The sequence below is a fragment of the Oncorhynchus clarkii genome, chromosome 17 (assembly GCF_045791955.1).
Source record: "Oncorhynchus clarkii lewisi isolate Uvic-CL-2024 chromosome 17, UVic_Ocla_1.0, whole genome shotgun sequence".
Taxonomy (NCBI): Eukaryota; Metazoa; Chordata; class Actinopteri; order Salmoniformes; family Salmonidae; genus Oncorhynchus; species Oncorhynchus clarkii.
Window position 1 is genome coordinate 54,897,198 of NC_092163.1, and position 11,910 is coordinate 54,909,107.

An 11,910-nucleotide genomic window follows, 5' to 3' on the forward strand; every position below is an offset into this window, starting at 1 on the left:
GGGTATCCAATCAATATGATCTTTAGACTGGAAAGAAAGGTATTTTCTGCACTCGATTCTCATTTGACACAATAATCAAACTGTCAATAAGGTATCCCTTCCCCTACCCTCCAAAACAACACACAGACACACACACACACACAAACACAGCAAAGGAGAGCATACATTAGGGCTGAAAAGTACCTAACCTAAAACTGCTCAGCAACAGGTGTGTATAATCTGAACATACATGGGACACAACATCCCTTATTGGAGTAAAGTATTCCAAACATTGAGAAAAGTGTTTGATCCCCATGACCTTCTGTGTGATGTTGGTCTACACTGGGTGGAAGTGGAAGTGTGCCTACTATCACCTTAGTGTCACCTTAGAGTAAGACTTCAGAGTACTGTCTGTAGCTAGAAACAGAAGCCTATTTGTAATAGTTGTACCACATAGTTCTTCATCTGTTACATGGATGGGAGCCATACAGTGGTGGACCAGAGAAGCACAGAGAAATACAGTGAGGCCCTATGCCAAAACTAGACAGTCATTCACCCAGTCAGTCCATCAGTCAGTCAGAGAAAGAGAGAGAGCGAGAAGCGAGGGCTCTGGCAGGGAGAGTGAGAGAGAGTCAAGGACTGAGAGAGAGAGAGAGAGAGAGAGAGAGAGAGAGAGAGAGAGAGAGAGAGAGAGAGAGAGAGAGAGAGAGAGAGAGAGAGAGAGAGAGAGAGAGAGAGAGAGAGAGAGAGAGAGAGAGAGAGAGAGAGAAAGAAAGAAAGAAAGAAAGAAAGAAAGAAAGAAAGAAAGAAAGAAAGAAAGAAAGAAAAGGGCTTGGATAGATGAGAGAGAGAGAGGCAAGGACTGACAGGGAGTGAGAGAGGCGAGGGCTCGGAGAGAGGGAGAGAGACTATAGCTAGCTAGCTGGGAGCTGATGTGCCATTTCTAATCCCCCCTGTTCCTGCCTTTGTGCTGTGGCCCAGCAGGAAGTAGGAGCTGGGCAGACAACAATTAACAAAAGAGCTGTGAAGAATACAATTAGCCATCAATGGCCAACCACAGGCCTTTGTGCCTGTCACCATGGTGACGGCCCAACACCACTATTGCGGGATTACAGAACCCTTTCTCCACTTCTCCTTTTCGCTCCCCTTCGTCTTTTCTCTCTCCCTCGCTCTCTTTCCTTTTCTTCTCTCCCTCTCTCTCTTTCAATCTCTCCCCATCTCCTTTATTTTTTATTTGTTTTTTTTTGTTTCCCCCTCCTCTCTGTGCACTCTACTCTCTCTGTTTATTTGTGAGTCACTCTGGTGTCAGTGAGCTGCAGTGAGACTGTTTGCCAGGCTCAGGATCTGGCACCCTTATTCTCCCCTCTGCCTTTCAGGCCATGCATCTTTCTCTACCTTGCCTGCTTAAACCAACCGAAATGAGTTGAGCTGAGCCAAGGTTGTTAAACCACTTTCATATCGAGAGAGAGAGAGAGAGAATGTGAAAACCCTACTCCAGGGGTGGGCACACTTTTATTCCAACCCAGCACTAGAACATCTGATTCAAATAATCAATTTATCATCGATTTTGATTAGTTTAATCTGGTATGTGTGTAGTTTAATCTGGTATGTGTGTAGTTTAATCTGGTATGTGTGTAGTTTAATCTGGTATGTGTGTAGTTTAATCTGGTATATTTTGATTAGTTTAATCTGGTATGTGTGTAGTTTAATCTGGTATGTGTGTAGTTTAATCTGGTATGTGTGTAGTTTAATCTGGTATATTTTGATTAGTTTAATCTGGTATGTGTGTAGTTTAATCTGGTATGTGTGTAGTTTAATCTGGTATATTTTGATTAGTTTAATCTGGTATGTGTGTAGTTTAATCTGGTATATTTTGATTAGTTTAATCTGGTATGTGTGCGTTGAGCTGGGCTGGAACAAAAGCCTGCACACAATGGCCTCCTAGGACCAGAATTGCCCTAGGCAAAGTAAAGAGTCAAACTTCACATTGGTTTCAGCCGACCTATCCCCACAAACCAAACAATTTATGTCCGTTATGTGTGTTTGCATCAGCGCCTAGCCTCCATGTGATATATGTCATAACAGACACGATCCAAACTGACTGAGATTACCACACTCTCTTCCTGTGTGCCAGGTTGTTTCTATGCCCCCCTTTTGTGGGGCTGGCAGCCCCCTGCCCTCCCTGATGGCTAAGATCTGTATCAGACCACACTGCTGCCTGCTCTCTGCCCTCACCCATTAGATGTCTATCTGACTGTGGGCCTCTCTGTTCTCTCCTGCATCTGATCTGTCAGCCTGCCTGTCTAATCTAACAGCACTCTCAGCACCACTGGTGGGTTGGACTGAAGCAAGTGAATATCAGCACACTGTTTGCCTCTCCCTGTGGTGCTGGTGGAACATAGTCCATCTCTAACACGGCAGACCCACAATCCCAACCAGTGTTCACAACAACACAATGTACTGAAGACCTTAACCACTAAACCACCAAAACCATGACATTGGTCTGCAGGGGCCTTTGGTTAGTAATGAGTGGGCCATAGGACAATCCTAAAAGCTTATGATAGGCCTCTACATGTTTTGGGGATAAAGAACAATCATACTCACAATGCCCTGTTGTGCTGTATCACTCACCCTAGCAGAGGGGGCTGATGGGTCATGTTTTCCTTGAGGAGTTCACACACATTTTGCCAAATGGAATAACCATCCGTATGACTAATATGATTGTGAATATGTGTATTTTAACAATGTCAGCCAGAACATCAAGCAAAACCATGGAATCTTGTGAGCATCAAAGGAAGACCCAGTGACGACAGAGATAACAGTCAAAGCTGTGTGGCTCCTTGTGAGGTTGACTTTATTTTGCTTAGCTGACACTCCAGTAGATTTGATAGCAGCCAAAGCGATGAAGCAGATTTGCCTATGTGTGCACTTACACAAACCAAGGTGTCTTCACCAACATGAAAAAGGCGGGGTGGGAAACAGAAGAGGACGGATACACACACCAACCGCATGGGAGAAGTAGGCTGTTATCGAGAACAGCAAAAACATCACTCCTGTGTATGTGTTTGTGTGTGTTTGTGTGTATTTGTGTGCGTCATACGTGTTTAAACGATAACAAGCGCTCGCATTATTTCTCAGAAGCGAAGGGACCGCAACACCCCCGTTTTGACACCACTTCCGCAGATTTGAGCAAAACAACACATCTGCCATCGGAAAAACATACGGCCACAGTGCCACTCCCTCTCACAAACATTACCCTATTGAGACAGACCGCAGGGACCCGATTGAACTGATAGTTTTAGTGAACGCAGGCAATTTAACAGAAATTGTTTTGAGGTCTTGTCGTCATTTGGCATGGGTCTCCAGATCCTCAAAAAGTTCTACAGCTGCACCACCGAGAGCATCCTGACCAATTGCATCACTGCCTGGTATGGCAACTGTTCGGCATCTGACCGCTACAGAGGGTAGTGCGTACGGCCCAGTACATCACTGGAGCCAAGCTTCCTGACATCCAGGACCTCTATACTAGGCGTTGTCAGAGGAAGGCCCACATTTTTTTCAAAAACTCCATAGACTCCAAAAAGTCATAGACTGTTCTCTCTGCTACCGCGCAGCAAGCAGTACCAGAGTCCAGGAACAAAAGGCTCCTTAACAGATTCTACCCCCAATCCATAAATCTGCCGAACAACTAATCAAATGGCCTTGACTAACCTGTACCCCCACACATTGACTCTGTACCGGTACCCCCTGTATATAGCCTCCACATTGACTCTGTACCGGTACCCCCTGTATATAGCCTCCACATTAACTCGGTACCGGTACCCCCTGTATATAGCCTCCACATTGACTCTGTACCGGTACCCCCTGTATATAGCCTCCACATTGACTCTGTACCGGTACCCCCTGTATATAGCCTCCACATTAACTCGGTACCGGTACCCCCTGTATATAGCCTCCACATTGACTCTGTACCGGTACCCCCTGTATATAGCCTCCACATTGACTCTGTACCGGTACCCCCTGTATATAGTCTCCACATTGACTCTGTACCGGTACCCCCTGTATATAGCCTCCACATTGACTCTGTACCGGTACCCCCTGTATATAGCCTCCACATTGACTCTGTACCGGTACCCCCTGTATACAGCCTCGCTATCGTTATGTAAATGTCCTGTTACTTTTTGGATTGATTCGATTTTTAAAAACTTTAGTTTATCTAGTAAATATTTATTAACTCTATTTCTTGAACTGTATTGTTGGTTAAGAGTTTGTAAGTAAGCATTTCACGATAAGGTCAACACCTGTTGTATTCGGCACATGTGACAAATATTAGATTTTTATTTGATTACATTTTTTCTTTGATGTGACAGCCAATCTATTTGTGACAACAATTTGGGTGATAGCCAAGAGAAGGCCTCAAACCAGGGCCCTTGTGCTTGTCAAGCCTCTTATTGCTGTTGAATGGTTGGAATCAGGTGTGTTATTGCTGTTGAATGGTTGGAATCAGGTGTGTTATTGCTGTTGAATGGTTGGAATCAGGTGTGTTATTGCTGGGCTGGAGCAAAAGCCTGTTGACATGCTAACTTCTCTGTCTCTTCTCTGTCTCTCTGTTTCTCTCTCTCACTATTTATATATCTCTCTGTCTCTATGTTTCTCTCACTATCTATCTATCTCTCTGTCTCTATGTTTCTCTCTCTCACTATCTATCTGTCTCTCTGTCTCTATGTTTCTCTCACTATCTATCTCTGTTTTTCTCTCTCACTATATCTCAGTTTCGATCTATCTATCTATCTATCTATCTATCTATCTATCTATCTATCTATCTATCTATCTCTCTCTCACTATCTATATATATCTGTTTCTGTCTGTCTGTCTGTCTGTCTCTGTCTCTGTCTCTGTCTCTGTCTGAGGTCCAGTCGCAGTAGCCACCCACATTCTCCACTGTCCTGACGGAGGCCTGCATAAAGGCCTGCTCTCTCTCCATGGGTGCACACACACACACACACACACACACACACACACACACACACACACACACACACACACACACACACACACACACACACACACACACACACACACACACACAGGGGCGCAGGAGGGGTACAGTCTCTCGGCAGGGTTGAGGGGGATTGAGGGAAGGTGGGTACGGCACTGCCCCACACAAAGGCAGCCCTGAAATAGCCCCCTCACACAATGAGACCTGCCACTCTGTCTATGAGATAATGTCTAATTGAAAACACTGCAGCCATTGTGCTCCTGTCACCGGCTCTATTGTCCAGATAGCCCTCCCCCACCTCTCTTTTTCCATTGACGCGGCACGATTGTTCCCTGCCATTGTGGCACCCGCACCCAACTCTCTTTCTTTCTCTCTCTCTCTACCTCTCCCTCTCTCCGTATTGTTATAATTTCATTACTCGTTTGTTTTTTGTTCCGCTTCTCCTTTTGCTCCCCTGCAGATCTTTTGTTCCACACATTTAGGCACTTCATTTGGAGCCACCGCCACTCTCTGTGTGTGTGTGTGTGTGTGTCTGTGTGTGTGTGCTAAACAGGTGTCAGTTTCATGATGAGATAAAACAGGAAGTAAATCATCTGAAAAGATATGTCTCTCATTCTGTAACATCACAGAAAGCTACAAACAGCTACATATACAGTATCTGCAGAGAAAATAAAGGGTCGTTGTGAAGAGAGAAGTAGTAATCTATTCACAGGCTTATCGCATGGCCGTGCACAGCTAGGACCTTTTCCATTGTTATGAAATATCCATTGTAAATCAATAGATCTTGTTTGAACACAGTAAACCACATAAGTGGTCACTAACCCTGGTCCTGAAGAGCTACTGTATTATGTGTGCTAGCCTTCATCCCAGCCTAGCTCTAATACACGAGATTCAGCAAGATATCAACAGACCGTTAAGACATTGAATAACTGATCATAGAGGATCAATAAGCATCAGGATTCATATGTTAACATGATTCCTGCAGCCTATTTTCCCAAAATTCTGGGGTGACTTTCCCACCTCTGGTACAGGTTTGGCCTCAACAAACCTGCCACACTGTAGATCAGATTCTGTGTTCCAGCCAAAGTCACACAATTAAAAAGCCTCCACATTTCCTCATTTTCACAAATTCTATTTTTTTTTAAAAAGGCGACCTGCGTATTATTCACGGTGTTAATTGGGGGGAAATACATGTATTGTGCATCGCGACGGCCCTGTGAAAACAAGATAAGGGCCTCGTGAACAGGTCCAAGCCGATGGCCATTCAATGGGATTGTTTGGTATGAAGATTGTGAACAAGTTGAAAACAGATTATTTTTATTTTTTGCTCTGACCAAGTCTGCCTGTCTGAGGTGAACAGTCTGGAAGTTCCCCAGCTCTGCTCTGACAGTTTCTCCTGGATTCTGTCAGAGATGGTGACAGATTGCTATGTTTGACACAATGCATCTCTGCAGGTAAGATGTCATACATACACCTGTACATTTGATTGATTCTGAGGAGATGAACATACAGAGAGCAATCTGAGGTACCATATTTATACATTTTCTCAATGAATTATCACCATTCCATCATGCAAAGCACTAGCTAAGCTGATGTTGTATTAACGTTGCTTAATGTTACAAACTTACACACACTCCCCCTTTCTACCCCCCAAACAAAAAAAGACAGAGATGGCTGTCTATCTTTCTGCTGACACAGTAAGTAGTATTTTCATTACCACAAGCTATCGCTAGCTGCATCTGCTGCTCCAGTTTGACTTAGAAACACATCATATCTGGTTAGATGAATTTGAATGCTTTATTTGTGAGAAACATAAACTTTTAAAAAAAACAAGAAACAAAACAAAAACTCCAAGGAAAGCACCTTTTATTTTAAACAAGAAGAGGTGGACCTCCACCCACGGTTTGAACAAAATAAACATGCATATAATAGCCATGTATTAATACCTATTGGTCCTATTCTTTCCTAGTCTCAGTCCAGGTCATGATATGATGCTATCAATGGGTGCTGGCTTTAGAGGGAGACACACAGACTAACAAACAAACAAACATACTACCCTGCGAGTCAGAATAGGTAGCAAGGCCACCCAGAGGTTGAAATAACAATCCCATTACAATACATCTGTTACTGTATTGATGTTGTGTATTTGAACTTTTTGAATTACATTTATTCATGAAGTTTTGATATAGGCCATAGACAGAGCAGAGGTTGAAATAAATAACCACCACACAAGTCTGAGCCCCAAAACATGTTCAATGAAGGTGCTATGAATAGACAATGAGAGAAAGGCAGGGAGGTAGGCAGGATACAGACCCACACCTTGCTGAGCCAAGCCAAGGTAGGAGAGGGGTCAGGTGGCTTAGGGAGTGGTCTAAGGAGGGGAAATAGTCTCTGGAGGGGGGGGGGGGGCATCTGACCCGTGCACTGTGTCCTTTGTCTGGAAGTGGGGAGACAGAGAGGGATGAGAAGGGGAGTTGGCACTAACACTCCTATGGAGGACTATGTTATGTCATTGTATGTTACGCATGCTATGTTACGTATGAGTGTGTGTCTGGTAAAGCTTTCTATGGCTGAAAGGCCACCAAAATCATTTAAATTGGCTTACAGCATACAGAAATCCTCAAGTAAAACTTGTTTGCTTGAACTGCACCACTGTGACAGTCAACTGCCAACGTCTGTAGAGCCTCACTGTTCTCAGCCTGACTTAAGAATGTGTGGGAGGCGTGTGGCATTGAGAGTCAGCCCATTCCTCCCCTCATAGCACAAAGAGTCATCTGGCACTTGACAACGATGCCTGATGAGCGACGCATGTTGCCACAAGCTGTGGCACCCCTTCCTTTTAAGATGAGGCGCAGGGCTCCTGACCAGTAAGGCGACACCTCAGCCCTCGCTGCTGAAGCTCCTTGCTCCTTCTCCCACTTGTGAACTCCCGTCTGTCCTCGGCTGCTCGTTTCCATCACACTTCCCCCAGATAGCCAGCCGGCCTAGTGTTGTATGTTATTAATACTATTGTTAACTGCAAACTCAAGGCTGGCCTCGCTGACTCCGATCATCATGTTACAGGTATATTGTACCCAACAGTGAAATGGCCAATCCTGCTTTATATAATGCTCTATTAATACCGTATGAAATATTATGGCCACTTATGGTAAGATGTGTGGAAATGTTGATTGACGTAAATGGTACTCTGCAGTCAGCAGTCTTGTATCTGAAATGTCGCAGGCAATGTTTCCTGGATGCAAATAAAATTTAGTATAGAATCCCTGCTGAAAATATGTCCACATTTCTCATGAGTTGCACAGTACACAGCGCATATCGCCATCTGGTGGATCCTCACAGTATTAACCCAAGACCATAAAAGTGGATGCCAGTATGATGGTCAATATTACTTGCAAATAAAATGTATCTAGCAGCATGATTCAATTGAATTTGTAGCCAAATGAAACCAAGTAACACTCAAATCAACGGTTTTCTATTTGTTGGCTTTTGCAATTAACAGAAGGAATACAGGTCAACAGAATAATAAGTGATGCGTATATGATCCCTGCTCGCTATGTTCCCTTTGGGATAATAAAGAGGAATTGGTTGGAAATACATATTTCATTATTGAAATGAGAACCACTAAGAAACAAAACTCAATTTATTTCAGAGGAGGAAACATTAATAAATGGAAAATTACATTATTCATGTACCAAACACCATCGAGCTTCAACATTGTTTGCAAAAAAAAAAAGAAGAAAAACATTACAAAATAGAATGGGAAAAACAGCCACAAATCTGTCTGCTGGCTGTAGATGGATGTTGTCCTGTTGAGTTAAGTGGCAACACTCTGTAGTAAGGTGATGTTATCACCTTTCAGCATGATCCTCCCTGAGAGAGAGAGATGTAGGGAGGGATTGAGAGAGGTGGAGGATAGGTGGAGATAGAGATGGGTGATCAGTCTAGAGTAACTGACACTTCAGCAGTAGGAGACACTTGTTCAGACTGCCGACAAAGAAAAGATGACTAATCATCGACAACGAATGAGAAACTACAGACTTAGTCAACTGGAGTGGCCTTTATCAATTTGATGGCATTAGGCCACAAGAGGCATCCGTTTTGAAGTGTTTTCTTCAAGATGCTCCCCACCGGAAGAGGCATTTCCTTGTTTTACGTCCTTGCATTTCCTTGTTTGGTCCGTGTCTCTTTTCCTATCGTGTCAGACAACGTTTTGGTAGCCTATCCTGTGCTAATTTTATATCTTATGCGAGCTAGCTTTTTGCAAGTCAGACAAATGTTCAAAAACACCTCTGTTTGGACCTCCACCCATGCAAAACATTTGATTGGTTTAATAAGTAGTAACACATCAGTAGTTTCCATCTGGAAAAAGGGGTGATACAGTGGGGCAAAAACGTATTTAGTCAGCCACCAATTGTGGAAGTTCTCCCACTTAAAAAGATGAGAGGCGGCTGTAATTTTCATCATAGGTACACTTCAACTATGACAGACAAAATGAGATGGGGAAAAAAAATCCAGAAAATCACATTGTAGGATTTTTTAGGAATTTATTTGCAAATTATGGTGGAAAATAAGTATTTGGGAGAACTTCCACAATTGGTGGCTGACTAAATAAGTTTTTGCCCCACTGTATCACCCCTTTTTTTTATCATCTTCCTCAGGAGTACTTCCCCCAGCTTTCAAACAGAATGTGAGAGAGAGCCTCGGGCTCCGAGGCTAGTCCCAGACAAACTGATATTGTGGAATGTGGACAATAACCTGCAAGTCTTATTACTGAAATGTCCTGTACAAATCAACACGTAATACACAGTTACAGACACTGAGAAATGTGAGGTAAGAAAGCCAGAATGAAAAACTGACTTACCCAGGGGCTTCCTGTTCTTGGTCTTCATGTGGACCTCCTCAGCGTCATCCAGAACCAGGTTCATGTACTCGTCAAAGCCCTGAAAGAGGGAGAGATGTGCTTGCTTCAACTACACAGCTAGGCATCAGCAGCCAAGATATAGTTTCAGGAGCCTTGGCCAAGTAGAATAAGGGAGGAAACACAGGAGGAAGAGGACTTACGATGATGCAGCCCTCTATCCGCATGTTCACTTGTTCATACAGCCACACCTGTATCCGAGAACGCTGCAAGGAGAAGAGAGGCTTTGAATACATTTGAGAGATCGCTCGCTAGGTAACGTATTATGAAAGTACGAGGTCTATTTACAACCACGAATATCAAATCATGTGACTGAAATGAAGAAAATCGTATAAAAATGTAATACTTACGTTCTGTAGATACCTGAAAATAAGGTTCTGGTGGACAGAGGGGAGGGTCAAGGAAACTACAAACATATTGCTTAACTGGCTACACAGGTTTTTCTGGCCATTTGCAACATTACTATCTCAATAGTTAATTTAAGTTAGCTACATACCCGACCATAGTGTTTCAGTTCCTTGCTGAAACTCTAAAGGTCCATGTGTATTAATAGCAACGGCTCATTAATTAGTAACTTAGCTAGCTACGTACCACTAGCTAGTTATGATCACCCTGCTAACTTAGCTAGCTACGTACCACTAGCTAGTTATGATCACCCTGCTAACTTAGCTAGCTACGTACCATTAGCTAGTTATGATCACCCTGCTAACTTAGCTAGCTACGTACCACTAGCTAGTTATGATTACACTGCTAGCTACGTACCACTAGCTAGTTATGATTACACTGTTAACTTAGCTAGCTACGTACCACTAGCTAGTTATGATTACACTGCAAACTTAGCTACAGTGATTCAGACACAAGTCAGAGCAAAATAGCAGGCTAACGTTACAACACAATACTGCACAGAGTATTTCATGATAAAAGGATACGATTGGCTGCACCATAACCTTCTGGACCTTCTGCCCTTGTCCTCTGTACGCCATCCTCCTTTTCGGTTTAACGCTTAGTTGTCTAAAAACCTTTTTTTTAGCAAAACATTTCAGTCGCAGTCCGACAGCGAAATTGAAATAATCACGTTGGAGTTCTCTTCAATGGCGCGCTCTAGGCCTTCCGCGTGCACAAGCAGAGTGATTGTGCTGCAGTGCCCCTATGGGCGGGAGGTCATTACTGCAGATTCCCCACAGACAGACAGATAGACAGACAGTACCTCTGACTGCACTGCACAGTTCGGAGCAGGGCTCAATGTGGGCGGAAGGTAGTTACTGCATATTCCAGACAGACAGAACCTCTGACTGCATTGTGCAGTTCGGGGCAGTGCTCAATGTGGGCGGGAGGTAGTTACTGCAGATTCCCTACCAGACACAGACAGACAGTACCTCTGACTGCACTGTGCAGTTCGGAGCGGTGCTCAATGTGGGCGGAGTCAATCGTTTGACCCCACCCACTTTTGTCCATCTGAGGTTTCAGTCACACACTGAATAAAAACAACACACGTTTGCTTAAGACACATTGAATACAAAAGTATTTCATTTTTGAAGATCATAAGAAATATTATATAAAGTGGTCCGGCAGATGTGTTGTAACACTTTTTGCTTGATACTATATTTGAGACAAGCTACTGATATTGTTGCAGTGAACAACATAATTATGTCATGTACTGTTAAAATTGTGTTGATAAATATTATAACTTGATTATATTATTTCATTGAGAATATATATACATATACATACATACATTGTTACTACCTATCCTGATTTATAATGCTATTTACTTTCCTCATGAGAATGGAGACAGACTATACCATATAGACATACTGACAAGCTGAATGTGTTTTGTACATTGAGTTATACCAGCTCCAGTACAGAGATCAGAGACTCGGGTGACTTCTACGTCATCTTTACTAAACAACATAACACAATTTACACAGTAGACAAAAACATGGTTTGACCACTCCTCAAAAATGGCTTCACTCCTGCTCCTCAGAAGAGGCAGACAGTCATTTTCTTGTCAACT

The 11,910-nt window shown here is 43.2% G+C and overlaps 1 protein-coding gene across 1 annotated transcript; it reads right to left on the reverse strand.

Moving 5' to 3' along the window:
- Positions 1–8,600: 8,600 nt before the first annotated feature.
- On the reverse strand, positions 8,601–11,024 carry LOC139369838 (small nuclear ribonucleoprotein E). The gene is made up of 5 exons (XM_071109118.1): positions 10,826–11,024; positions 10,247–10,273; positions 10,040–10,102; positions 9,840–9,918; positions 8,601–8,848 (listed from the first exon to the last, which is right to left on the reverse strand). The coding sequence occupies exons 1-5, from the start codon at positions 10,877–10,879 to the stop codon at positions 8,793–8,795; spliced, it is 279 nt and encodes a 92-aa protein (XP_070965219.1). The 5' UTR covers positions 10,880–11,024; the 3' UTR covers positions 8,601–8,792.
- Positions 11,025–11,910: the final 886 nt, after the last annotated feature.

What these genes read in the sequence shown, in the direction of transcription:
- LOC139369838 (XM_071109118.1), bottom strand. Translation starts at nt 10,879, where the DNA reads ATGGCGTACAGAGGACAAGGGCAGAAGGTCCAGAAGGTTATGGTGCAG. An exon ending in TTTTCAGGTATCTACAGAAC is followed by an intron (nt 10,103 to 10,246) that starts GTAAGTATTACA and finishes TTCTCCTTGCAG; the next exon opens with CGTTCTCGGATACAGGTGTG. An exon ending in GGATAGAGGGCTGCATCATC is followed by an intron (nt 9,919 to 10,039) that starts GTAAGTCCTCTT and finishes TCCCTCTTTCAG; the next exon opens with GGCTTTGACGAGTACATGAA.